The sequence below is a fragment of the Andrena cerasifolii genome, chromosome 10 (genome assembly GCF_050908995.1).
Source record: "Andrena cerasifolii isolate SP2316 chromosome 10, iyAndCera1_principal, whole genome shotgun sequence".
Taxonomy (NCBI): Eukaryota; Metazoa; Arthropoda; class Insecta; order Hymenoptera; family Andrenidae; genus Andrena; species Andrena cerasifolii.
In genome coordinates, this window is record NC_135127.1 from 5933121 (window position 1) to 5958654 (window position 25534).

The following is a 25534-nucleotide window of genomic DNA, read 5'->3' on the forward strand; positions in this document are numbered from 1 at the left end:
CGCTAATGAACTGCCACAGGACACGTAGAAGTAAAATATTTATTGTATCGTGTTTCTTAATAACATTACCATGTAAATAATCGTAACATTAGTCCTTACAGGTCTATATTAATGATCGTAATTGAATTCAGATTTCCTTTCGTATCCTAGTACTGAGCAATTAATTAATAAAGAGTCTATGTTACAGCGGCGTGTGTGTATATATATCTCTATGTATAATTTCTCGGCCGACGTGTCAGTCAGTTGAGAGTTACCGTGTAAAAAATTATCTCTATCTCTCTCTCTCTTTCTTCTCTTTCTCTCGGCAACATTCGTTCACGGCAGAACAACACAACGTGAAAAGAAAAGAAAATGCTGACGGGAGCCGTTGCAAAATAGATGGTATCGGTTCTCCCAAACGAATTCGCAAACTGCTTCTACCGCAAAGAAACGATCGTTACAGGTTGCCAAGGAGCGAACGGTGCAACTCGAGAGAACACGATCCTCGTGGATAAAGCCACCCGAAATTTTGCGCTCGAACAGTTCCCTTCGACGTCTGATGGCGCGAAGAAGAAATTTGGAAGAAGATTGAAGCTTGGCAAAGATAAATATCATTTCATATTCCCGATTAGGTCTGTCCGGAGGGGAGTCGAATTTTATCGTGTTGCACCGAGGATCTTTGGATATCCAGTGTATCAAGATCGATTGATTTGGTTTCCATTGGGCAGCATCGGTATTTCCCCCACGAAAAGATTCCTCTACAAAATGTTAAATATCGTTCGAGGGAAATCCGGCGTTTTTGGGGGGGTACACAGAGTCATTAAAGTCTACGGCTGTTTAACGAAACCTGTATTCGTTTTTTTTCTCTTTTTTGGAGGGGTGAGTTTTCTTACCGGACTAGAAAACGTCACTCTTGCATGCGAAACAAAGAAAAACTTAACACGCGAACGCGCACGACGAATTGCGATTCGGATGAACGCTTCTTTCCCAGCGGTAATAAGAATTATGTACAAAACAATGTTCTCGCCACCCTTCGACAGGCGGGCGGCACCCGTGGATAGTTAATACGCTCTGTTAACCGCTCTGGCGAACAATTAAGCGGCTCGCGGCTTGTATATTTGAATTGGGAAGGGTCCAACGATCGCATCGAGGTAACCACGCGTTCCCGTTCCATTCGCGAGGCCTTCCTTCGCAAAGAAAACGGGGATTCGTCGAATTTCAATCGTAAAAAAAAAAAAACGGCCATCCTGCGCTCCCAGGACGAACAACTTAACGCTTAACCCACAATATAAATATACCTATGTAAAATAAACTCGGTCTAAATACGAACAAGTACACTGTTGCGCGAAGTAATCGATTGGACACGCGTTAAGGTACAAAAAGGAGAAATGCTTTGAGAAACCGTAAACGAGAACTCCTTTGCCCCTCCCTTCCCTCTCTCTCTCTCTGCTTTCACGCGAGATTTCGTTTATTCCGCAGCGAAGACTATGGAATGGAAGTATCCTCTGATCGAAATCCAAATAAATATCATAAATAACCGACGAGCATCGATTCCCGATGGATGGATAGAAGCCCGATCAATGACGTGCTCTATTCGAAGAAGCCACTCGATCGAATTCGAATTCGCTAATGCCACTTTATGTACCGGATGATACCCGACTATCGTCAATTCAACATTCAATCGCAACGAACGGACCAACAATAATCTCGTTTCCCGATCCTCCTTACTTTTACTCGTTCTCTCAGTCTATTGATCCTCCATATACACAATGTATATATATATATATATATATATGTATGCGACTGCACGTCGATAATACGATCCACTGTCAAAACATATTCGGCGAAGAGAAAAGGAAAGAAGAGAAAGTTCGCGCAATGGATACAAGTAACTGAAACGAACAGTAGGTTAAATACTGTGCGCGCACGGATAATCGTTTAGAGCCGAACGAAGAATACGGTCCCGAGCGAAACAAGGGACGAAGAGAAAGAAATGTTTTATATTTATAAGGATGACTACTTGGAGCGAATCGACGCGATTGTTCTGATGCACCGATTCGCCGACGCGTTCCATTTCTTCATTCCTGTATTATATCGTACATGTATATATGTATATATACATATATATATATATTACATTATACTCCACGCTCTCTAATCGTCGTAGCATAAATACTTTCGATCATATACAATGCACGCGATCGGCATCTCCTAAAAAACTTTGCGAGTAAGGCTACTGCGAACATTTCACGAAAGCGTATCTCCCGCGTCCTGCCCTTTCTATCCCTCATTCATCTTCTCCTTCCCTCTCTTCTTTCTCCCCGTTTTTGCTTCGTTTCGCAGTGTTTCGCGCGTATAATGCACACGTGACCAACGCCTATAAATTACTTAACTCCTTAGTGATTTGAACGTTTCGCGATTTCCGTCGCTGCCCCGCGACTCCCCGAGCCCGCGCCGCTTGTTTCGCGCGCGGCTCCGCTGAGGAGAGTGCGAAAATTCGATACTTCCAAATCCTACGACCCGGGGCACGATTTAACGATCGACCTTGAGCTGTCGCGGCATTCGCTAAAGGGCAGTAATCGTTACCAAGGTAATTCCACTGTATCGTGCGCCCCTCTATTCTCGCGTCCTCGAAATTCTAAAGGTTTCGAGAACACACGTATGTATACATACACGGCGTATGTATATATGCTTTGGCAAATGTCCCCTTTTATCTCGTTTAGTTGCTACTCGACTAACGATGCTCTTATCTTTCCTTCGCATACAGGAATTACGAAGAGCCCGAAGGTCCCCTGAACGCAGGAACTCGTCCAATTCCCCTCGAGCTGCTCGCGAGCGCTCCGCAAATTCTACAGGGTTCCAGGGCGAGCGTCGGAGAAATCGGCGGAGTTAGAAGTCCGAGAGAAGCCCTCGTCCTCCGAATTCAGCTGAGGCTATCCTGCGAAAAGCAGCTTCTCCTAAGTTTCGACATGCAAAATACATCTGTTAATTCTCCGTCACTTGCCCCGAAACACTTTGTACGCATCCTTTCACCCATGCACGTCGCGCCTCCAGTAAAAACGATCTTCCATGCAAACGGACCGTTTTCCACAAAAAAAAGAGGAAGGAACGGCAGCACCGTTCGCGCACCACGCGCCAGAATATTCAAAATATATATATCGAACGAATCGTCCCGGTCTTTATATATGTATGTACAAAGCTCCTTACATCCGACGGTAAAATATATAAGCGACGGCTACCCCACAGACGGATCGACGGTTGGAGAACTCTAACAGAAGTCAATGTACAAGACGATAGTAAGAGAGGAGAGGAGAGAGTGTGGAAGAGGAGTGGAGTTGGAGAAACGAAGAGGGATATTTTATACAGAGGGACACGGTTCTTGAGGAAACCTACGACTCGCGTATTCAGCCACGCATGCTCGGTGTTGTTCGAGTCGAGAAGAAGAAAAGAGATTCTCTACAATGTGGTCGGGGACCTTACCGTACGCACTGTATACAAACGTATTATTTGGCGTTGAACCTTTGATTCGTAGTGTCGAACGTCTTTTATTCCGTCTAAAAATATATATCCGTGTGTCTGCATCTGGACAGAGAACGACCCTCTGCATCGGGAGTTTGTTAAAAACGTTATTACACGACTCGTCGGGCAATCTAATGGGAAAACGGGGAGGGCGGAACCGCGCGACTTGGTTTGGACGTTTACCCTTTGAACGTTCGGTTCCATTTGTGACGAGCAACGTCGCTTGGCCTCGACATCGGACCAGGATCCTCTGGATTAAGTATAGACACGACAAGCATTGCAGAGCTACACAGAAAATATACTTCTATTCTCTTGCACGTGTGCATTACGTACGTATAAAATCGCTAGGCATCCTACGAACACGCTACAGACACCACCCATGCGCACCCACGACGGAAGAGCAAGGTTTGCCGGTGGAAACGGCGACTATTCGACTCCTAGTTACGCGTTAGAGTGTATAAGACGTAGAAAAAGGGCATCTGCTTGGTGTAGGATCGCGATACTCGGGCGGATGGATTGTCCCGTTCCCCGGGATCGAGTAAGGAATCAGTTACGTACAAAATATACCTTAGAAGAGCCCCTCGGGGATCTCACTGGGCCCTATCGCGGCGACGAGTAGACCTAGGCTTCCTAGATTCCCTAGACCTCCTCTTCCACAATTTTGCTCGTCGCCGTTAAGCTCTCGAATCGCAAGAGGCCTTGGGCTCACGGTTAAACGGAAAGCTACGTTGTACGTGCGAATTACTGGTTGAGTAGCGACGGTCTGTGCGAGCAACGGGCATCGCCTTCCTCGCGTGGAACGATCAAAGGCAGCTCTGGCTCGTCCTTTCTGCCCGGTCAGCGCTTCTCCGTGGACCGTCGGGGGATTACCTCGACGTCCTCGGCGCGTTCCGCCGCGACGATACGGAACCTCGAGAGAGACGCTTGTCTGCCGCTCGTGACTCCTGTCGAGCGACGAAATTCGGAAGATCCAGGTCGATTCGATAGAAATAACACGTTAACCCTCGCTCACCGATGACAGGGAGCTGCGCGTGGAGCCAGCGGTGTGATGGGTCAAGTCGGGCAGGTCGGCTGGCAAGCAGAGGGGCATCGCGCTGGGCCCGTAAATCGCCTCCTGCTCCTCTAACTGCAGAGCGAACTGCTCTTCCAGTCTCTGTAACGGAAAGCCAAGTGCGTTTAAAACGGGACGTTCTTTCCCCTGCGGGGCTTCAAAGGAGTCGAGATCGATCAATCAAGTTAGACAGAATCTCAGAGAAGGCCCATGCAACTGGGTTGGGCTGCAGAGGATCTAAAGCTGTCGGATTCTAAAACCAGGATGCTTTCTTCCTCCTCGAATCGTTTGGAGCTTAGAGGCTGCAGCCCAACCCAGATACGTGGGACACCCTGTATCGTTATACTTTGCGTAATCTATTGTACTGGCGTCAACAGAGGTTTTTCGTTCAACTGACCTTGTTCGTTACCTAGTAGAGACCGTTCCGATATCCACTCGTCGAGTCTCTTTATTTTTCGACATACCGTCGGTCAGGTTCGTTTACGGGGGAGGGATTATTGTGTAACATAACGGGGATGCGTAAATATATAATCTTAACGTACACAATGGAGAACACTTATTACGAGAAACCCTTTGGAATGCGTAAGCGTTTACACTTCACTACATCCGATAAGTATACAACATGAATAGCCCCACGATTACCACGCGATTCACCCTGTTACTTGATTCTCACAGAATTAAATGGGCCCCAGCACAGAGTCTGGGCGAATTGCCGTTCGGTCGACGGCAAGCAACGCAGGACGTCGTGGATTCCATCGGCGATCCTACGTTGCTCTGGATCCATCCGATGCTGGATCGCACGGATGGACCCGCTCGCGACCATGGCTCAATCAACGACAGCACACTTCCAGGGTCTCGACGCGCCTGGCGAGCCATCAGCTTCATCCAACAGTGATAAGCCCCTATTCGTTTCCTTTTAGGGACACATACACATACTGGGCGGACGTTCGTTTTCCCCAACTGACACTACCAAATATACAGCGTTACGAATTAATAGTGGACTGTACATGTTATTCGATCCCCGTACCAGCCCAACATCTATGTGTACTGCTGGACTTGGTTACGTCAAAGAGAGAAAAAAAAAGAAGGTATATGTAATATGTAATCGTATATATTAAATGTGTATGTATATTATATGCGTGTTTGCGTGTACGTATGGTATCTATATTAAACGTACGTACGTTCTATGTAATATATGTGTACAGCGTTTAGAGACATCATAAATAATACCAGATAATCGAAGCAGAGGGTGAGTAAAGCGAACGTGTTACACGCTTGAAAGGCTTGAAACACAATACAACGAGGGAGAAGCTTCGAGGCAGAAAGGATCTTCTACATTTTTCTTTCCTTTTAGTTTCCACGCCTTCTATTTCCAAGCTCGTTGGAGTCATATCCGTTTCCTTTCCATTTCGAAGCTTCCCTGGACAGACGAAGGACAAGGGGGTCGAATTCAGGGTAGACACGAGCAACACGATTCGGAAGGAGGTACTATCTACGGAAGGAGGAGGGTGGCCCTAAGTCCGGCTTGGAATGACTTCGCGAGATCATGCCGTTGACGGAGCTAGTGTCCGAGCTGCCGACTCTTAGGGACACCCTTGGAATGGTGAACGGTGACGGGGATGCGGGGGTGGAGCGTGGTAGACGGGGTGATTTTCTCCAGCACTCGAAACTGTAAATGTTAGAATAGTCTAGAGGGGGAGGAGGTGGTGGACAGAGACCGCTAAGACCCGAGGGCAAATAGTCTCGGTAGCGAGCTTCCAGCGCTCCCATATCAGCCGTCAGCTCAGCCTCTAACTTCTATAACAAGTACATTAACACTTATTTCAGTATAGCTGTAGTATGTGATAGGGGATCGCGACGGGACCGTTATCTGTTTCTGCTCTGGCCATCGAGGTACGCTCGTCGCGCGCAAGGGGAGAACTGCGCCCCGCGTCTTTTGCTGGGCGCGTGATTATAGTGATTACGATTTAGCTGATAGAGAGAACCGATAAGAAGAAGCTCGGGAAGAAGGTCGTTCCGGTAAGCTGTGTCGTTTCTATTCGGAAAAGCTGTCTCAGAGAAATGGTCCACCATTAACCAACGTTCCAACGTTAATTGAAGCCGACGCAGCTTATGGGACGATCTGATAATTCGCCTGAAGAAACGACCGACGAAAAAGGAGGTATTTGATATTAAAAAAAAAAATAGAAGAACAGAAAAGATAGGTAGCGAAAGATTAAACGTCTTTTACCTGCTTCCGAGGCTTGAGTTGCGCCTTCCACTCGCGAAGCTCTTTGCTGTACCCCTCTTCCTGCTCCTTGAGCTTCAGCGTTTCGTACTCCATCAGCATCTTCCTCTTCTCGTTCTGCAGCTGTTCCAGCTCCTTGATGGTGGCGTCGCTTTGCGCCCTGACCTCCTCCAGCTGCCGCGAGTGCTTCAACTCGAATCGCTGCTGCTCCGCCCTGTACCGCTTCTTCTCGTTCTCCTGGAACTTCTTCAGCTTCTCCCTCTCGGCGTCCGGGTCCGGCGCGATCACGGACGACACCGAGATCCTCATCGACTCCCGGAACATCATCTCGCGCGCCTTCATCTCGTTGCGGATCCTCTTGGGCAGATTCCTGCGCTCCACCGTCTGCCGTTTGATCAGCTCCTCCTCCTTCCTCTGATTCATACGCTTCATCTGCTCCAGCTCTTTCTCGTGGCGGATTAGCATCTGGTGCCTCTGCAGGAAGAATATGTCCTTGAGCTGCTTCTTCAGCAGCTGCTGCTTCTCGTGTATGTGCCGCTCCTCCTGCTCCCAAATGGCCGCCTCGCGGGCCCTCATCACCTGCTGCTTCTGCTGCAAGAACTGCCTCTCCATCAGGGCGATCTTCTCGCGATGGCTGTCGGACAATCTCCTCAAGGACAACTCGTGGCTCTCGTTCAGCTTGTCGAGGAAGTGCTTCTCCCTCTCCTCGTGCTCGGCCTCCAGCTTCTCCTTGCGTATCTTGAACGCGCTCTTCCGCTTGTCCTTGGGCATCAAGTCTACTTCCTGCTTTAGCAACCTGAGCTCCTGCTTCAGCCCCTCGCGGAACTGCTTCAGGTCCCTCTCCTGCTCACTACGGATCTTCTTCGAGGCTAGCCTGAGGTCGGCCTCCTGCTGCACCTCGGCCCTCTCGATCTGTTGCCTCTGCTGTCGAGCCCGACTCTCCAAATCTGTCTCGGCGTTTCGCTCCAGCTGCTGCCTCTCCTGCTCGAACCGTTTCTCCTGCTGATCCTTGTTGAACTGCGCCTTCTGGGACAGATCCTGGAACTGCTTCTGCTCCATCTTCTGCAGCATCTTCAGCTCCCTCAGCTCTTGCTTCCTGAAGATCTGGTCGTCGTACACCTTGCCGTTCTCGTCGTCCCCGTAGATCACCTTCGAGGTGGTGGTGGTCACCACCACGCCGTCTATCTCGAACTTTCTCGTCCGCTTCCTCGTCTTCTTCTTCAGATTCATCATCTGTATATCCTCCTTCGTCCTCGTCGGCCGTGGTACGTCGCGGTTGTTGTAATCCGGCTTCCGCCGCAACACCACCTCCTCGTCCACCTCCGTCGACTGGCCTTGACTCAAGTGATTCTCCTTGTTCGACTCCCTGCTGTCCTGGCTGATCGTCGTAGAGATCGACTCCGCGTCCGAGCGATCTATGCTCTTGCTGGGCGTGTGCGACCTGGTGGACCCGGACTCGCTGTGAGACCTGGACCCCTCGAAGCTGTCCGGCGACACTCTCTTCTCCTTGTACACTTTCCCGCCGATCTCCTTCTGCTTGATCGTCTTCATCGCCTTCTCGTCGATACGACCCACGGAGGACTTGTCGCTTTTGATCATGCCGTTCATCTTCTTCGAGGTGCGATCCGTGTCGTCCACCTCCGCGGGCTCGACAGTCGTTCCAGCGACTATCATCTTGGTGATCTCGTCCCCGCTGTCGCTCTTCGCGCTCGACCTCTCGATTAGGCTCGTGTCGCTGTGCGACGAGCAAGTCCTTACCGCGTCGTGCTTGTTAAGTACCGAGGAGTCCTTCACCTGCTCCTTGTCCTCGCCGACTGTGACCACGGAAACGTGACTAGTATCCTGAAGCTCGTCTACGATCGGGCTGACGATCAGGACCTCCGACTCGTCCAGCTTCTTGCCGACTCTCTTCGAGACGTCGGTGAGAACCATCGGCTGCTCCTGCGGCGTGTACTCCAGACTGTCCAGGCTTGGGAACCCGTCGTCGTCGGTGGAACTTTCGTTCACCTGCGTCTTGTTCAGCTCGTTGGCGACGATCACCACCTCGGACGTTGGGGACGGGCGACAGGACAGAGGCGTCGGTGACAAGGCGTCCACCAAAACCGGCGGATGCGTCGTCACCACTGTTACCTGGCTCACGTTGCTCGCCAGGCTGTTCGACAGGTCTGGACTCTCCGCTGTAATCCGAACGGTCGACGTGTTCTGGCGTATCTCTTGGTCCGATTTACCTAGATATTTAAACATATTTAGAAATACCCGAGTGCTTTAAATAGCAACAGATCTTACCGGTAATGACAACCACGTTGTCACCGCTGCCTCTCCTCGAAGCACTTCTGCTTCTGATAGGCGTCGACGTGATCACCGACACGTTCACCGAGGAACCTTTCTTCTCGCCGCTCGAACTATCATTCGCGACGTTCTCGTGACTGTGCTCCTTGTTCAGCCACTTCTTCTTGTCCCTTTTCCCGTCGGATTCGTCCGAGAAGTTCTCCAACGAGTCATACCTGGAGGACCCTTCGCTGTGACTCTTAATAGACATCTCCGTTTTACTCGTCCCGTAATCTGTCTTGATGTTCTCGGTAGAACAGGACTTGATCTTCTCGGGCAACGCCACCCTCGGGACCTCCCGACGCGCCAACGCCTCCAAGGAAGCGTTGGAAGTGTTCGTCCGCATCTCGTGATCCATAGAGAATCGTTTCTCTAGAACCGCGTTCAGTTTATCCTCCACGGACTTTCGTTTCTCCTGCAGGCTCTTGTAATTCTCTTCCGTTGAAGATTGCCGGTTCACCTGCACGTCGGCCGATGGTTTCTTATCGATTCTGAAACGGAACACGATACTGTATATTACAGGGAAAAGAAGTTTCTTTCGATGGGGGATCAATGCGGATTGATAAGTACCTGCTCTTTTCTTCCAATGACGACTGTTTGTTAAATACTGGCTTCGTCCAATCTTCCGACGGATCCGGCTTAACCGGCGCAGACTTCCTCTTCTCTTCGAATGTTAATTGCATCCTCGGAGGTGGATTCACTTTACCGTCTACCGACTTCTGTCTAGTATCGATCTTCTTCGAGCTATCCACGTTATTCCTCTCCCTTTCGTTGCTGTCTGTCGCTATCTTCTCTAAACTATCCGCTACGATTTTCTGCTCGCTCACCGCATTTCCGCTCGCTTGCTGCCTGTCCATCGTTTCGCGACTTTCTGACGTTGTACTTTTATTTCGCTGCTTTTCATCGGTCGCCTTACCCTGCTCTGGCACCTCGGCGGGGCTCTGCTTGTCCACGACCTTCGAACCGCTGTCCTTATCCTCGCTCTTGCTGTCTTGACGCATGAGCGGTGGAGGAGGCGCGGGACCTTTTTCTCGAGACACTCTGCGCTCATTCGTTTCGATTGTACTAGGAGGTTTAGGTGCCTGGAACAGAGAGACTGATGTATTATCGACATTCGTACGGATATATCGGCGAGTGAATTGAGATAGGTACTTGTTTTTTCTCGACAGAGACGGGTATGTTCTCTTTAGATTCCGTTTTACGTAATTTCTTGTTCCTGTCCTCCTTCTCGCCGTCTCTGTTGATCTCGCGTTTGTGGCTCTCTTCTTTTTTCGCTGACACGGGCGATGCAACAAGATTTTCTTTTTCAGAAACTGGAAATATGTTGGTTAGTTCGCCAGCTCCTTGACTATCGCACACCTCGCACCGGGCACTGTACTTACTCTTAACATCAGCGTCACTGCGCATAGATGCAGAGTCATCTCCGAGCTGATCCAGCTCCAGGGGAAGCTGAGACGTGCGTTGCTCCTGGAAATATTTATCTACGTTATGTTCGCGTAACTATGTAATACATATATGCTATTCAATTCGTAATTTATAGTACCCAAATGGACACAAAACATGTTTTCTATCCTGAAACATGTAAGTTCGGATGATAGAAAATGAATAAAGATTACTTTATACGGGCGCCAAGTGATCGGGGATGAAATTAAAGAACCGAAATGTATTTCATACATGAACTGATGTAATATAGTTGCGAAAGGTATCGAACTTTGACAACATACATTGAACATAGCTTATGCATTGCAGTCGGAAAAGAAAGAAAAGTAGCAAAGAGTTATAGTAATATGTACAAAGGAATACGTCGAAATTAAATTAGACAGCACTTATCGCATAAGCTACTGACCTGACAAACGCAGGGATGATGGGGCTGGCGAGGCCCAGGAGAGCCGCATGCACAGCCAAATTATCCAAATTACAACATGTTTATTAGGATACATCGTCGCATTAAACGTAGAAAAAGAAATGAAGGAGTATTCCGTGAAATTGTCAAGATCGTGAACGATTATATACAACGAATAGCACATGACGAATTTATCTCAACTACTCATTCCTCTTAAACGAAAGTAATCGTAACATAGTACTCTTGCAAATTAAAAGATAAGCAGATATCAACACTGCGCGATCGCATGCACGGATGTTCCCGAGGCTTCGTTTACATTTATCATGCGTAAATGTATATACAAAGCGTAATCGCGTAATGGTCACTTATCAGAGCACGCACAAAGTTACTTCATATTGCCAATTTCCTGAATTCAACCGAATATACTCAAACGTTCAAGTGTTTAAAAAGAAAGAATAAATTTGCATGACGCAATATGTTTCATTCAAAAGCAGCTTACCAATCCGCTGATATTGTTCTCTGTGTTTTTTCGCTTTTTTGGCCTTCTATCAAAATGAAAGCGTGTAACAACGTATATACATGTTAATTCTGTTTGTGAAGCTTTGTACATAGCTATGTATTAAAAGGTCCCTATAAGCTATCGTAAAGATACGCGTTTTCCCCGTGGGAGTCCATGTGAAAGTCTTTACGAGCATAGATTTCTCACCAAAGAGTGGAATTAAAAGACCGCGGATAATGATCGCTAGAATTAGTGGGGAAACGATATCTACCTCTGCTTCTTCGTCCACCAATTCCTCTTCGACAACGTCGGCTTTGTACTCCAGTAGCAGATCCCTGATCGGTTTCGAATCCAAAGTCCGACTTATGAACGGATGCTTTATCAGTTCTTCGGCTGTGGGTCGCGATGCTGGATCCTTTATAAGGGCCTTCGCGATGAAATCGTTAAAATCTTTGCTCCATCTCCCGGGCTGGTCGAGCTTCGGCGGATCGCTTTTCTGTATCTTAAGAAGTACGCGCATCGGTGACATTTCGTGGTTCGGCGGCTCCATCTGCGCGAATTCTATTAGGGTAATACCGAGTGACCAGATATCTACCTACGTGGAATAGAAACATAATATGGAGCGTTACAAAGACAGTCGATCGGTGAATTCTGGTGAGAAAGTATATTATTTACTTTAAAATCATAAGGGTTATCTCTGAATGTTTCGCATAATACTACTTCTGGCGCCATCCAATACGGCGTACCAATAAATGTATCGTGTTTCTGTAAAGTATGCTTATTTTTTGCAGACACTCCGAAATCAGCTGTGGATCCAGAAATTCATTCATTATTTCGCGCCTTATAAAGTGTAAAGAAATTTATGAATCGGATCGTATGAGGGTCACCTATTTTCACTCCTCCGGCCATAGTTAGCAGAACATTTCCCGCCTTCAAGTCCCTGTGGATGACTCTAGCTTTGTGCAGAAATGCAAGACCCTTGGTCATCTGTTGACACACGTAGGATATTTGCGGCTCTGTTAGAGCTTTCTCTAACTCCACCATTATAGAATCCACAGCACCACCGTCGCAGTACTCTATTAACATCTGCGAATACAAAACGATCATGAAATAAACACCGTTAATCTATATAAATGCATACGTTATCAAAAGATATATACCCAGAGTTTGCCCTCGATAAAATATGCTTCGTGCAATTCAACAACATTTGGATGTTTACACTCTGATAAAATATCTATCTCAATCATGAAGTCGCTAAGGTCATCTTCCCCATCTAGCGCACACATTTTTGCAGCGGCAAGTTGGTTCGTTTGCCTGTGCTGTGCCTAGAGAAGTACATGGTACGTTTAATAAGTCGCTGTCCCGAAACTAACGAAAGCCTTCTCGCGACCTTACCTTATAAACTTTCCCGAACGCTCCGTCCCCGAGTTCGCCCACCATTTCCCAGAACTCCTCCGGGTTGCAGTCCATCTTAATATTATTATATAATTTCTTTTTCTTAGCATCGTTGCCACCAAAGTGGAACGCTTTCTTTAAATTCGACAAGAATGACATTTTTGCGATGCTTCTTCAATACATTCCCATGTATAAAGCCTGCACTCCTATTACATCATGTTGCAAGGTTCGATAAGTATTCGGAGCTAACAACAAATATCTATCTGGATAACGCACTCGCACGTACACCTTACGCGGTGCTCTATTAATTCATCGCTATACAGAACAGTTATAAGATGCAGAAAATCATCCTCCTCGCTTAAATATAGTTTCGCGCATTATTCATTGTTTCAACATATTTCCTACTATAATAGAAAATCTTCTAAGAAAATGAGTTCGTTTAAATCCCCGTCTGATACCAGGGGATTGTACCAAATCTCTCCCGCATCTTGACAACTTGTAGTCAATGCTCGCCAATCGCATTGTTCAAATCGATGGCGATGCACTCGACGAGAACGAAACCCATCGTTAATAATCTCCGCTTTTCACTCGGAATGGACGCAAGCTGAAACGAGGAAGAAAAACTGGTTGGCAATTGCGTGGGTGTGAATAACTCGTCGATGTTTTAAAATAATGCCCCACGACGCTCTATGCTTTTCGAGCGAAGCGCATGGGAGTTAAAAGTAGTACTGTACAAATTCCATTGATAGAGAAAACTGGGACATAGCTAACAGAACAACATTCCAGAAAGAGAGACCTCTAGCTTTACATATTGCGGCTAGATTTCTTTAGAAACACATTGCGAAATAAAGCCCATTTAACTTGATCTTGGCAATGCAAGGACAGTCGCTTAATTAAATGTATCAAAGATACAGGTAATGTATACTTGGTAATATAATATGGTAAAAATGACATTGAGAAGTAGCAATGTCAAGCGATAAATAAATTCTCTCACTTGGACGATGCATCACAGTCACTTTATCAATCGTCTACTTATCTCAGAAAAAACTCCCGAAATCACTGAGATTGAATTTCGTTGGTTTTCCCGATAAAGAATAAAATGTACGAGGTGCGGTGAGCCAGACTGCGCGGAAAAATGTCGCTCGCGAGAAGCCAAGAGGGCAGAAATCTGTTCGAAACGGCTTGACTTGGCGGTCACGAGGTTGACACAATTTTGACAAGTAATCTTCGGCCGTATGTGTCCGCCATCGTTTTGTAAATACACTTTCCCCGTTGCTCTTCTCGCGAATTGGAAACGTACCAAGGATCGGATTCCTCGAAAGCCAGCGAGACAGGAAATATCGAACGACCGCGGGCAACCGAGGCTGTTGCAGAAGGAGACAACGTAGACCCGTTCGCGTCGCGTCGACGAAATATGTATCCACGACGTGATCTATGCGGTTCGTGGCCTGCCAAAGCCGATACGTGCCTCTTTGGACTGGAGATCCGAGTAATTGCAACGAGAAGCTTTCGGCTCCGTCGACGCGGAACGATCGCCGCGGATCAGTCGTTGGATCGGCGACGGAATAAGATTCCCCGCGATTTTTTTCCCACCGAGGGATACGATTGTCGGGGAAAAAGGAGAAGAAAAATCTGTAGACACATCCTCTGCTCACCTTCTCTCTCTTAGCGATCCGCCGTTGACGAAACGGGCACACTTCGTCTCGGTTTCTAAGCATCGACGGACTACCGAGTGCTTGGTCTCGCACGATCTCACTAACAGCACGTATCCACGGAAAGCCCGTCAGTTTCGCCGCCGGACGATATCGGTAGTAGCGCGAAAAAGGGCTATCCGAAAATCAGTAAACTAGACGGACCCGTACGTACACGGCCATTTTCAGTAGCACACGCACAGCACACATCGTACCGTACCACGCCTGGAAGTGACGTAACCAATCGGCAAGTGTGCCTGTGTTTTCAACGAGAGATCCTCCCCGCCTTACGAATGCATCTTGGATGGCTTTTGTAAAATAAAAGATCGCACCTCCGCGCGTCCCACAAAGTATTGCGCGTGCAAGTTCTAACGGCGTTTATGTAAATTATCGATTGTCGGCTGGAAGCCTGGCCACGGTCGCCCGACGCGCGCGTCAGATTCAAGCGTAAATGGGGCTGCCACGAGAAATAAAAGGAGGCTGTTTCGAAAGCTCCCCGAAATTTCCGTTCCTCCCTGTATTTAATCTAGGCACGGTGCAACGGTCTCCCTATATCTGAATCGGAGCTTGAAACACGCGTCAGCTTCTGTTGCGTGCACACTGGAAAATCGAGCATCTGCTATAAAAGTTTGTAGAATTGATTTCACGTCGTGCGGTTACCGCTCCAGAAGCCTTCTAAACGTCTAATCCCATTAAGCACTGTCGTAAAACAAAGCTAACGTTTCGTAACGGCGCAGAAATTCCCTGAATCCTGCCCCTCGCTTCCATTTTCAGCGATCTCAGAACGAGACGCATTCTTCTCGGGCATAGTATTTTAATCCCTTCCTTTAAGCAGGCCTGCCTGCATCGTTAAACGCCGGGATGTCACTATTAAACAGCATTGTCAGATAACGTAATCCAAATTATACATTCTCGTTCTATTTAATAATTTAATGATTGCCCAATGAAAGCCAGTAATCCTGCGCGCTATGTTGCAAAACTTGTGCGCCTGTTAGCACGGTCAGATCCGAAATCATGTAGTAAGATGTTTATTCGCAAGCGGGAGGCCTTGTTCTTAAGTCAATATCATTAATTTATTGTTTTTAAATGAATGGTAAAACAGTTTCAGGTTATGAGGCAAGAAACGCTCTGGCCGCCTAGCGGCGAAACCAATGAAATAAAGCAAACTATTCGAAATGCGAGTCTCTGTCTTTTTTTAATTACCATTCCCTCTCACTCTAATCGCCACCTCTTTGCATCGTGTGCTCCTGCTATTAGGGGGACTCCGAAGTAGCAGGAGCGCATAACCAGAGTTAGCGGCACGCCAAATATCTCCATCCTTGTTGTACATACTAGTGCTCTCTCTCTCTCGCTCTCTCTCTCTCTCTCTCTCTCTCTCTCTCTCTCTTGCACTTTCCACTTATCTCCCTCCTTGTCGCACGCACAAGCGGTCTCTCTCGCGCTTAGCTCGGCCGTGCCACCTCTTTTAGAATCATGGGTTCCGCTTAACTGGAGCGAATTTTCTGGCCGAACAGCCAACTCTGAGATAATGTAGATATCGCGGTCGGTAATGTAAAACGACAATGGCGTGGGCGTGTTTCAACGCCCATTTCTCCAACTCTTTCAATCGCTTTTTTAGCAATAAATAAAGGTCTAGTACTTCAGATTACACATTTATAAATAAATTAATGGTTCATTTCTATTCTGGCAACGTGACATTTGGGGATTAAGTCAATTTTGTCTGCTAATTTCGAAATTGCAGCTTTTTCGAACATTTACTCACGCACCCTAAGTATCATGTGTTAAAGTGTAATGTCTTCTGACTTTTCTCTGTGAAATTTTTGACGATATCACTTGAAATTAATTATAGTTATGAGCAACTATCGAAGACCATAAAGTGACTTACTTTATCGACGGATTGGAAATAATCCACTTTCCAGGATTAACTTAAATACTTTTTATTAATTTATCTTAAAGTCTTAAGAATAACTATAACTTTCCTATACCTATGTCACATTTGGATCTACTCTCTTTATAATTAATTAGTTATTAACTGCGTGACTAGACCAGCTTTACACAATGTTCACTTTATTCCACGAATTATACATTCTTTACAATTAATTCATTCATTTTACAATTTAATCGTAAAATAGGTATCTTATAATCGAACATTGAACAATTGTTGCGAATGTCATAAGCAAAAATGGCCGACGGAGCCATGAGAGAGCTCAATGGAGCTCGATGCATACGGTAGTCGGATCTCTATTTAGCATGTATATTTGCCAGTATATGCGATAGTTTCACCCACGTCTCGCAGAATAGCTTGCGAAAGAGAGTGATGCGTAAAAGTGAAGGAAATATTTAAGGAGATCCCCCTGGAATACACAAACCGATGTGCATATTTGTATGTAATCGTACGCAATAAGTCACCGCGATTAAAATGTCGTACAAAGTTGGACAGCGCGTCGAGGTTCTTGGCAAGGATTGTCAAGGGACAATCGCCTACATCGGCCATCCAAGCTTTGCTGCGGGAAAATGGATCGGAGTGATACTCGATAAAGCAAAAGGGAAAAACAATGGCACTATTAAAGGTCAATCGTACTTTTCAGTAAGTATCATACTGTAGCTCTGCTCGGACACACCCGGTGTAGAATGGTTTAGTACTCCTATTACATATATGTTTTGCGTTCTCGCTACATCAGTGCGCAGAAAACCATGGAATGTTCGTGCGGCAATCTCAACTGGTCGCTTTGGACGAAGCAGGTAATAGAACGGAGCCTGCTAGTCCGTCCTCGGCAGGCAGTAGCGCTACGACACCAGACGAGGCTGGTGCGGCTAGAGCCAGAAGTCGGTTGAACAGGTATGTCTCTTATCTGTAGCTGACAGTACGTAATAACGCCTAATTAAATCTTTGCTTGGATCGATTACTAAAACAGTTTTGGTGTATTGTGTGTAATTATGATTAATCGTGTTGTCGTAAATTTCATGCTAGCATTGGTACACGTCGAAGGAACGAACCTACTGCGTAAGTTTCCGTTTTTTGTACGATTGTCTAAGATAAGATTACTCGATTGGAAAAGATGTGAAGTGCTTACTGTTGTTGGCAACGCTCGTTACACGAGCGACGATCGTTTACAAGAAAGAATTGGTGTGATTAGGAGAAAGTATAATTAATAGATTCTTGAAATTCGTACGCTGGTCATAAAAGAGTACGGAGAAAAACATCTCCTGCGCATGTTACCTCGCAGCAATCTGACAAGCTTTCTGGGTAAGAATCTGTATAAATTGACCGTCGAAAGACGCCTGTCCGAACATTCTGTTCAAACGCTTTTGTGTTGTGTAAGCAGCGAAGGATCACGATCGCTTGTCGTAACTTTCGACGATTCTGTACGACATCGCAAGCTTCTTTCATTGTACACCTGTTACCTAAAGTGTTGCAAGCGCACTATGAGCATAAAACATTTACATGTATTCGTACTTGAATGCGACGAACGTACAAATGAGTGTAACATTGCCGTAAAGGGTTGCAGTTAGCCTGCTATCTTTCTTTTTGTGGAACGATACAGTAGTTAATGTATGTCTCTAAATATTCTTTTCATAGAACTATAGTGTTCGATGATGCGGGAACTACGATTTGTGTATTTAGTGATACCGTCCGAGTTGTATTGTAATTTCTACTGGCTTCTGAACTTTTCGTAACTGATATGCAAGGATATGTAATTCTAATGGCACTATGTACGCTAGAGTTAGTTTTACGAACGAGTCGCTGATATTATAATCTTTGCAGCTCGCGACTGTCATTGGCTGGCAGTAGAACTCTTTTAAGTGCTCCGAGCACAGAAAGCTTATCTGGATCGCAACACGAGCGGAAAGATGGAGGAGAGTCACTCATACCGGCGCCCACTGCTACCAAGCGAGCTTCATTCATCGAGGTACTACCTCTTCGTTTCGAAACTAATTACTCTTATGGTAGCAATTATAATAAGTTGATGTACCATTTCTTTATGTAAACACAGTCAATGGATTATTCTGAGGACTCGACAAGACATGAATATACATGATATAACGTTTTCAGTGAGATATATACATCTGTGATAAATTTACATGATCAAGTTAACAGGAAGATTGTTGGTTTATGTTGTCTTTGAATCTCTGGGCCGTTTCAAGTAACTTGCACGTTCCTTTACCGGTCACGTTCAAAGAGTTCTATTCCGTGACTCGGGAATAGGGTAGCGGAGTGCCGAACCGGTGCGCGCACCACCGTCGCCAAAGAGATTCTTGGAAATGCGTAGTAGTGGAGTAACGAATAGCGAAAGCGATATAAAGTGTAAAGTTTTGAGAGCAAGTTAGACGATTCCGTTGGCACAGAATGATTCATATGGGAATGCACGTACGTGTTTCAGAAGTCCCCTAGCACGAGCTCGCCTCCCGGCAAAAAGCCAAAGGCCCAAGATGATCACAATAATGTAATTAATACTCATTAATTGTAATATCTAAAATTTTCTCATCTGACCTTAAACTTTCTCATACTAGTTGTTTGTCGATCATAAGCATTTTGTAACACATGACTTCATAACAACTAGCATCATTGCACTTTGATGGGTTTACCTGTTCTTAATGGATTATGGAATTAATTTATCCTCCACCATATTTACTGTTGCGTTAAGCATCCGCTTTGTTAATTCAGTTCTGTGATGCTTCCATAGTCTACAGTTTTTAAGAGATAGGGGCATTCGGATACCTACATAGCTGTCTCTTTAACAATTAGATGCCGAATTCCTCTCACAGTCATACCGCCGACGGCGATAATAACACATTTCCTGCGAATAAGCACTTAACAGCATCGTGGTATAAAGGTATACTACTACTCGAACCTTTTCTATTTTCTTTTTTCTTTATCACTTACCAAGAATTAGATGCCCCTGGTATAGACGCAATCGATACTCATAAACGGTTAGGATATACAATAGCTGACTTAGTTGATACTGTGCCTATTTCTACATCCCCCAGCGTCATATAACACGATTCGACTCATCGACTGAATCTCCCTCACTTGTTAGAACTAATAGAGTATTCGGTGTAGCTTGTTGGTGTCTTTTATTATAATTAATCTCATTAATCACTTTTAAATAGACTAATTCTACTGAATGTACATACAAAAACAACATTCTTCTAAAGCATAATGTTTTTGTACAGGATGTACGGGGTGTTTTTTTCATTACCGCGGAGACGATATTTTATCTCCCTTTGCGCCGTTCATAGATTATTCAGTTGAAACTTAGAGCACCGTAGGGTACATTAGGCACGCGGAGGAACTAGAGCAAGCTCCCCCGCGATGTGTACTTCTTCCAGTGCGATAATAAAAGAAACACCCAGTTTCTATCGAACCATGGTCTCATTAATGCCTTGTTTGCCATTCAGACAGGTTTTGTAGAGACTTTGAAGCCGCAGTTTGTACCTGGCCAAGTAATGGCGGGTTCCGCAGCGGCTGCGAATATAGTCGAGGAGAAATTGTCTCATCTGCAGCTTCAGCAAGAGAACGAGAATCTGAAGTCTCAGGTAAACCATTCAGAGGGCGTTTACCATTTATCAATTATATTTGTTTGTTGTATGTACACTAGGGTGGCTCTTACTTTCGACTTTTAAGTTTTCTTCGGGGCAATTTCTTGCGAATTTCGGTCCCAAATTTTCAGGAAACATTCATGACATATCAAACACTGAAAATAAGGAAAAACAAAATTTTTAAATTTTTGGCATATTTCGGTACATGCCTCCCCCTTAAATGTTTAAAAAGTAGTCCTCGAAAATAAAAATTCCATTTTTTATGTTCGCTTTAATAAATAAAAATAGTTCGAGAAGCAATTAAACTTTCAAAATTTGAGGAAAACAAGATTTTCTTTTTCAGTTTTTCGGACTTTTTTCTAAAACCATTTGTCGCACGAGAAAAAGTAATAGACCATAAACGATGCTCCTTGACCGGATTCACAACTTTTGTTTGACATATTTTTTTATATAATCAATAACTTGGAGGATATTATATGAAATCGACTTTTTGAGCTGTTAAATAATTATTTTAATGTTCAAGCTTTACACAGAGTTTTTTTAATTTAGAACTATTCCGGAGGGTGCTCCGAAAAAAATGTTGAAAAAAATGTTTACCAAGAGTAAATAAGAGCCACTCTAATGTACACCGTGCGCTTTTATAGGCTCGCGACCTCACCGAGAAAGTGGAAACATTGCGGGTGAAGAGAATGCAAGACAAGGAGCGAATGAAAGACTTTGAGAAGACGAAGCTTCAGCTCGAGCAGCTTCTTGAATTCAAAACGAAAGTTATGGAGAGCCAAGTAATTGAATTTCGAAATTTCTAGATGCTTCTTCCCGCCGAACCGATGTATAATTCGTTGTCTGAAATGCAAAGGCCAGCCTTCAAAGGGAACTCCAGCGAGCACGCCAGGAGGCGAGGGAAGCGCATGCAGCTCGAGAACAATACCAGGACGAGATGGCAGATCTCGCAGAAACCATGGAAATGGCAACGTTAGATAAAGAGATGGCTGAAGAGAAGGCTGAGACGCTGCAGATTGAATTGGAACAGCTCAAGGAGAAATTGGAGGAGCAGGCGCTGGATCTAGAGATATTGCACACAGAAATGTCCGAAAGGGTAAAGTATCGTGCGTTAATTATACCGTAACATTTTACTCTGAGTATCCGTACAAGTGAATATGCGATTACTACAGGCAGCTGGAGGAGGAGGCTCAAACACCGAGGCCACAAGTTACGAGATCAAGCAGTTGGAGCAGCAAAACAATCGTCTACGCGATACTCTCGTTAGGATGAGGGATCTCTCGGCGCACGAGAAATATGAGTTCCAGAAGCTTCAGAAAGACTTGGATCAAAAGAAGTCAGAGATACTAGAGCTAGGGCGCACAAAGGAGAAGCTGTCTGCGCGAGTGGAAGAGATGGAGCATCAGATAGCCGATCTGCAGGAGCAAGTCGACGCCGCGTTAGGCGCTGAAGAAATGGTCGAGGTGCTTGGCGAGAAGAAGATGGCGTTAGAGGAGAAGGTCGCGGAATTGGAAGAGGCGGTTTCAGACTTGGAAGCTTTGCAGGACATGTCGGATCAACTTGCTGAATCGTCGAAGGAATTGGAATTAGAATTGCGCGAGGAACTGGACCTGGCCCTTGGCGCGGCCCGCGATGCCTACAGGCATCGGGACGCAGCTTTGGAAACCTTGACGGATCGTGAACTGACGATCACAAAGTTCCGCGAGCTCACCCATCAGCTGCAGGAGCAGTGTCTGCAGCTGCAGCAACGCGTACAGTCAACGGAGAGCTCCAAGCTCGGCGTGGGAGGCGCGGAGCAACAGTTGGCCGAGATTCTCGACTTCCAGAAGACGTTCGCCGAAACGCGCGCGCAAACTAAGGCCGTTGACCTTGAGTTACGGCGAATAGAAGCTGAGGAAGCGAAGAATCATGTGGCCTACTTGTTATCCTTCATGCCACCCGCGTTCTCGGCTCGCGGCGGAGATTACGACGCCATTCTGACGCTCCTCCTTGTACCGAGGATCATACAGAAGACAGAGATACTCATATCACAAGTGCGAGACAAGTACAGATCGTTGGACAAGATCGATAAAACGGCTGTGGTGAAGGGCCACTCGGTGGCGCAGTACACCTTCAGATCGCGGCTCTGTTCTTACATGTACGCACTGCAGACGTTCCTTGGTTGCTTCGAATCGGCCTTAAAAGTTTGCAGCCCAGAAACGTTGCTGGGAGCTGGCGCGGCTTATCCGGAGATGGCTGCGCAAGAGAAGTCGCTGGATTCTTTGATAGATCTGGCGAAGAGGGATCAACTGGACGAAAATCTGCCGATGGAGGCTATCGAGAAGTGCTGTGGATACTTCTGTAACATGTTCTCCGTTCTGTTCGGGGAATCCATTAACCAGGCTCGCTTGGTGGTGAACGGCACGAGGATGCTGGAGAGTTCCTGCGACGCTATTACGACCGATGCCGCAGCGATTAAGATCCTGATTCAGGGAGACGGCGGTGACATAGGCCTGCTTTGCCAGCACGCCGAGACGACTTGCGAAGTGATTCAACAGCACCTGAGATCGGCCAGAAGACGAGTATTAACTGACCACTCTACTGCCCTTCAATCCGCGCAGTCTAACTTAGGATTGGACAAGGATGCTACCGAGCAGGTCTCTGTGTGTTACCAGCACGCCGTGAAGATCATGAAAACGTTGCAGACGCTGCTGAAGAGCGCTGTACAGGCGATCATAACGAACGGAGACTTGGACACGGGGCTGACGGCGGAAAATTTGAAAGAGATGGCCTCCGTGTCTTGCGACAAGGTTTACGACACGGAGAACATAGGGACCATAGCCACGATCAAGGGAAGCTTGACAACCATTCAACAGTTGGCGGCCAATTTAGCACAGAAGATGGCCGAATGCGAGAACGAATTGGGTATTAGCGGGCAGTTGTCGCTGCAGCAGGAGCACGGCGCAGAGACCGAGTCCATGATGCCTATCAAGGTGCGGGCACAAGCGGCAAGGAAGGAGGTCGAGGAGACCAAGATACTCACCAGGAAATTGGAAGCCAGAGATACCGATATACGGGAAGCAAGATTAACCCTCCGAGAGAAGCAGGATGAATTGTGCGAGATGATACTGAGGAAAGACGTGGTAGAAAAGAAGCTTGCCACTCAGCAGCACGAGCACGAATTGAACGTGGAGAAGTTGAAGAGGAAATTGGAAGAGGCGCAGAACCAGCTCAGGCGAAAGGAGAAGGAGTTCGAGGAGACGATGGATCATCTTCAAACGGATATAGACAGTTTGGAAACCGAGAGAGGCCAGCTAAAGGAGAAATTGAAATCCGTTGGAAAGAAGACGATAATGTCTGCGTCAGGAGTGGATAATATAAGCGGAAACACCACAGCCACGTCAGGAATTCAATCCTTGGACAATAAGTTCCTGATGCAAGAGATATCCGCTCTGAAGGAAGCTCTGAACAACGAGAATCAACAGAAGAAGAAGCTAATGTCCGACGCGTTGCGTCAGAAGTTGCAGAGTCTTGACCCCATAGCGCCTCCGAAGCAAGTGTCAGTCGATGCAAAGGTACAGGAGTTGAGGAAAAAGACCAACGACCTTACCAAAGACATTAAACACATTATGACATTCCCTACTGTTCCCGACTTGAGACGGAAAAAATCGTACGACCTGGAAAGCCCGCCGTTAGAAAAGGCAACGCCAGCTTATCAACTGTTGCAGCGCCAGATGGTCATGAGAGACTTGAACGAACGTTTGCGTAAACTGGTCGCCGAAGTGCGCGAGGAGATCGTGAAGGCAACGGCAGGGGGAATGGCCGAGGCCAATTTCGCAGTATTCCCAAACCGCGAAATGGCAGCATTGATGCAGGGAATGCAGATGCTTGCCGCAGAGGTCGCGATTCCTCACAGCGGCCCCGAGGGAAGCTTCACCGTGAACGTAGGAACTCAGGAACTTAGGAAGATCCATACATTACTCTCCTATTAGCTTTCATTCGCAAACGTTTTAGATTTCTACCACGCCCTTCAGCGTGGCAAAAGCACCGAGCGGAGTACCATTGTAAAATACATGAATTTCTAGCCATTGGTTTGCAGGAACGGTTACACGGATTGTGCACGCGATCGATCCGTTTTATATGTGCGAGCAAACGATTCTTTTGTAATCCTGAAGAGAGGAAGAACGGATTAAGTCGATAGCGATAATAACGTGACGTCTCGAAACGTGCGATTTTTATTATTTATTTCCGATCGGGCTACAGCACGATGACCGGTGCACCGTGGCTAGTAGACTGAAGCATTTCCTTGCTTTATAAACACGAGTGTTATCATTGTATCATTATTAACAATATGAACGATACTGTTCAGCGCGTCTTTTTTTCCTGTGGCTCTTGTATTATAATCTTTCCAGACTTCGTCAAATATACGACTTAAAAAGTATTTACATAAATAATCCTTTACATGTTCCACGTGTCGAGAATATCACAACATTGAAACTTCGTTCTCGGGAACGGATGTATTCGTCCACTTTGAACAGTAATGCATTATTATCATTCTGGGCAATGATGATGATAATAACAGTAGCATATCGCCATCGAAATTGACAATGAAATAGAGAGGCTATAATACAATGTTTCAGTTTTTATTTATAGCGATAAAAGGAGCAATGAACTTGTTGACGTATCATCTTTCATTATTTTATGAAATAACGTATGCCTTAATTACTGTCACAGTTTTATTATACATACACACATGTATATATGTATATATACACATATATATAAAGGCGTACCATCTGTATATATACATATATACACACCAGGATAGTAATAAGTGCATATATCATCATTAATTAATTGTTCGTTAACTTACTCGTTCATTCATTCTCGCTGCATGGTAATACACACTTTTTACTCATTCATTTTGTATTTTTCGTTTTCTCCATCTCTCCCTCTCCCACTCTCTCTTTCCTCCTCTCTCTTAATAATAATATTAATAATAATAATGAAAATAATAATTAACCATACATTCACTCAAGGATATTTTAATAGTTGTATCTCTCTTCCTCGATCACTGTCGAAAAACTTCACCAAACGAATTGTCCGCTCAATATACAATGAATGTAGTAGACGTGTAATATCCAGTCGTGTTTCTCCTTGTTTTATCGCAAGTTGCGCGCTAAGGCTGACTGGACGTTTTTTTCTTTAGAATGCCTCCACGATACAGGGCTTGATGAATTATATAATAAATGATCGACCTATACATCGCTCTCGAAGTGGTGCCTTGGAACATGGACGTGAGATATTGGCGTAACTAGTACGGTCAATGCGAAACGAAAACCTTCGAAATGACAGAAACGAGTCTTCTCGAACCCCTTCCTATATTCAACGTGACTCCGCGCGAGACAATTCATTTCCATTATACATATTAACAATCGACTGACTGATCGATTAAAGATCTCTAAGTCACGCGTTAATAAAC

The 25534-nt window shown here is 45.8% G+C and overlaps 2 protein-coding genes across 13 annotated transcripts; one reads left to right on the top strand and one right to left on the bottom strand.

The window, feature by feature from the left end:
- Nucleotides 1–25: 25 nt before the first annotated feature.
- Slik (Sterile20-like kinase) lies at nucleotides 26–15167 on the bottom strand. 7 transcript variants are annotated; one of them, XM_076822401.1, is made up of 15 exons: nucleotides 14497–15167; nucleotides 12842–13445; nucleotides 12607–12771; nucleotides 12334–12532; nucleotides 12122–12252; nucleotides 11718–12041; nucleotides 11446–11492; nucleotides 10951–11005; nucleotides 10487–10571; nucleotides 10257–10417; nucleotides 9675–10186; nucleotides 9063–9595; nucleotides 6780–9004; nucleotides 4511–4651; nucleotides 26–4442 (listed from the first exon to the last, which is right to left on the bottom strand). In XM_076822401.1, exons 2-15 carry the CDS (start codon nucleotides 12998–13000, stop codon nucleotides 4365–4367), a joined length of 4815 nt encoding a protein of 1604 aa, XP_076678516.1. In that variant the 5' UTR covers nucleotides 13001–13445; nucleotides 14497–15167; the 3' UTR covers nucleotides 26–4364. The 7 variants fall into 7 exon arrangements, with proteins under 7 accessions (XP_076678516.1, XP_076678520.1, XP_076678514.1 ...); XM_076822399.1 differs by lacking the exons at nucleotides 26–4442; nucleotides 4511–4651 and adding an exon at nucleotides 5036–6346 and having other exon boundaries at nucleotides 14497–15164; XM_076822400.1 differs by lacking the exons at nucleotides 26–4442; nucleotides 4511–4651; nucleotides 14497–15167 and adding exons at nucleotides 5036–6346; nucleotides 13836–14089.
- Nucleotides 15168–16696: 1529 nt separating this feature from the next.
- On the top strand, nucleotides 16697–25058 carry Dctn1-p150 (dynactin subunit 1). Of its 6 annotated transcripts, none has more exons than XM_076821782.1 (10): nucleotides 16697–17119; nucleotides 17214–17371; nucleotides 17504–17536; nucleotides 17720–17779; nucleotides 18299–18443; nucleotides 18915–18977; nucleotides 19933–20070; nucleotides 20718–20855; nucleotides 20930–21179; nucleotides 21259–25058. In XM_076821782.1, the coding sequence occupies exons 1-10, from the start codon at nucleotides 16952–16954 to the stop codon at nucleotides 24042–24044; spliced, it is 3939 nt and encodes a 1312-aa protein (XP_076677897.1). In that variant the 5' UTR covers nucleotides 16697–16951; the 3' UTR covers nucleotides 24045–25058. The 6 variants fall into 6 exon arrangements, with proteins under 6 accessions (XP_076677897.1, XP_076677896.1, XP_076677899.1 ...); XM_076821781.1 differs by having other exon boundaries at nucleotides 20930–21169; nucleotides 21246–25058; XM_076821784.1 differs by lacking the exon at nucleotides 18915–18977 and having other exon boundaries at nucleotides 20930–21169; nucleotides 21246–25058.
- Nucleotides 25059–25534: the final 476 nt, after the last annotated feature.

What these genes read in the sequence shown, in the direction of transcription:
- Slik (XM_076822399.1), bottom strand. Translation starts at nt 13,000, where the DNA reads ATGTCATTCTTGTCGAATTTAAAGAAAGCGTTCCACTTTGGTGGCAAC. An exon ending in TTATCGAGGGCAAACTCTGG is followed by an intron (nt 12,533 to 12,606) that starts GTATATATCTTT and finishes TTGTATTCGCAG; the next exon opens with ATGTTAATAGAGTACTGCGA. An exon ending in GAACAATATCAGCGGATTGG is followed by an intron (nt 11,006 to 11,445) that starts TAAGCTGCTTTT and finishes TGGATAATTTGG; the next exon opens with CTGTGCATGCGGCTCTCCTG.
- Dctn1-p150 (XM_076821781.1), top strand. Translation starts at nt 16,952, where the DNA reads ATGTCGTACAAAGTTGGACAGCGCGTCGAGGTTCTTGGCAAGGATTGT. An exon ending in CAATCTGACAAGCTTTCTGG is followed by an intron (nt 17,780 to 18,298) that starts GTAAGAATCTGT and finishes TAATCTTTGCAG; the next exon opens with CTCGCGACTGTCATTGGCTG. An exon ending in ACACAGAAATGTCCGAAAGG is followed by an intron (nt 21,170 to 21,245) that starts GTAAAGTATCGT and finishes CGATTACTACAG; the next exon opens with GCAGCTGGAGGAGGAGGCTC.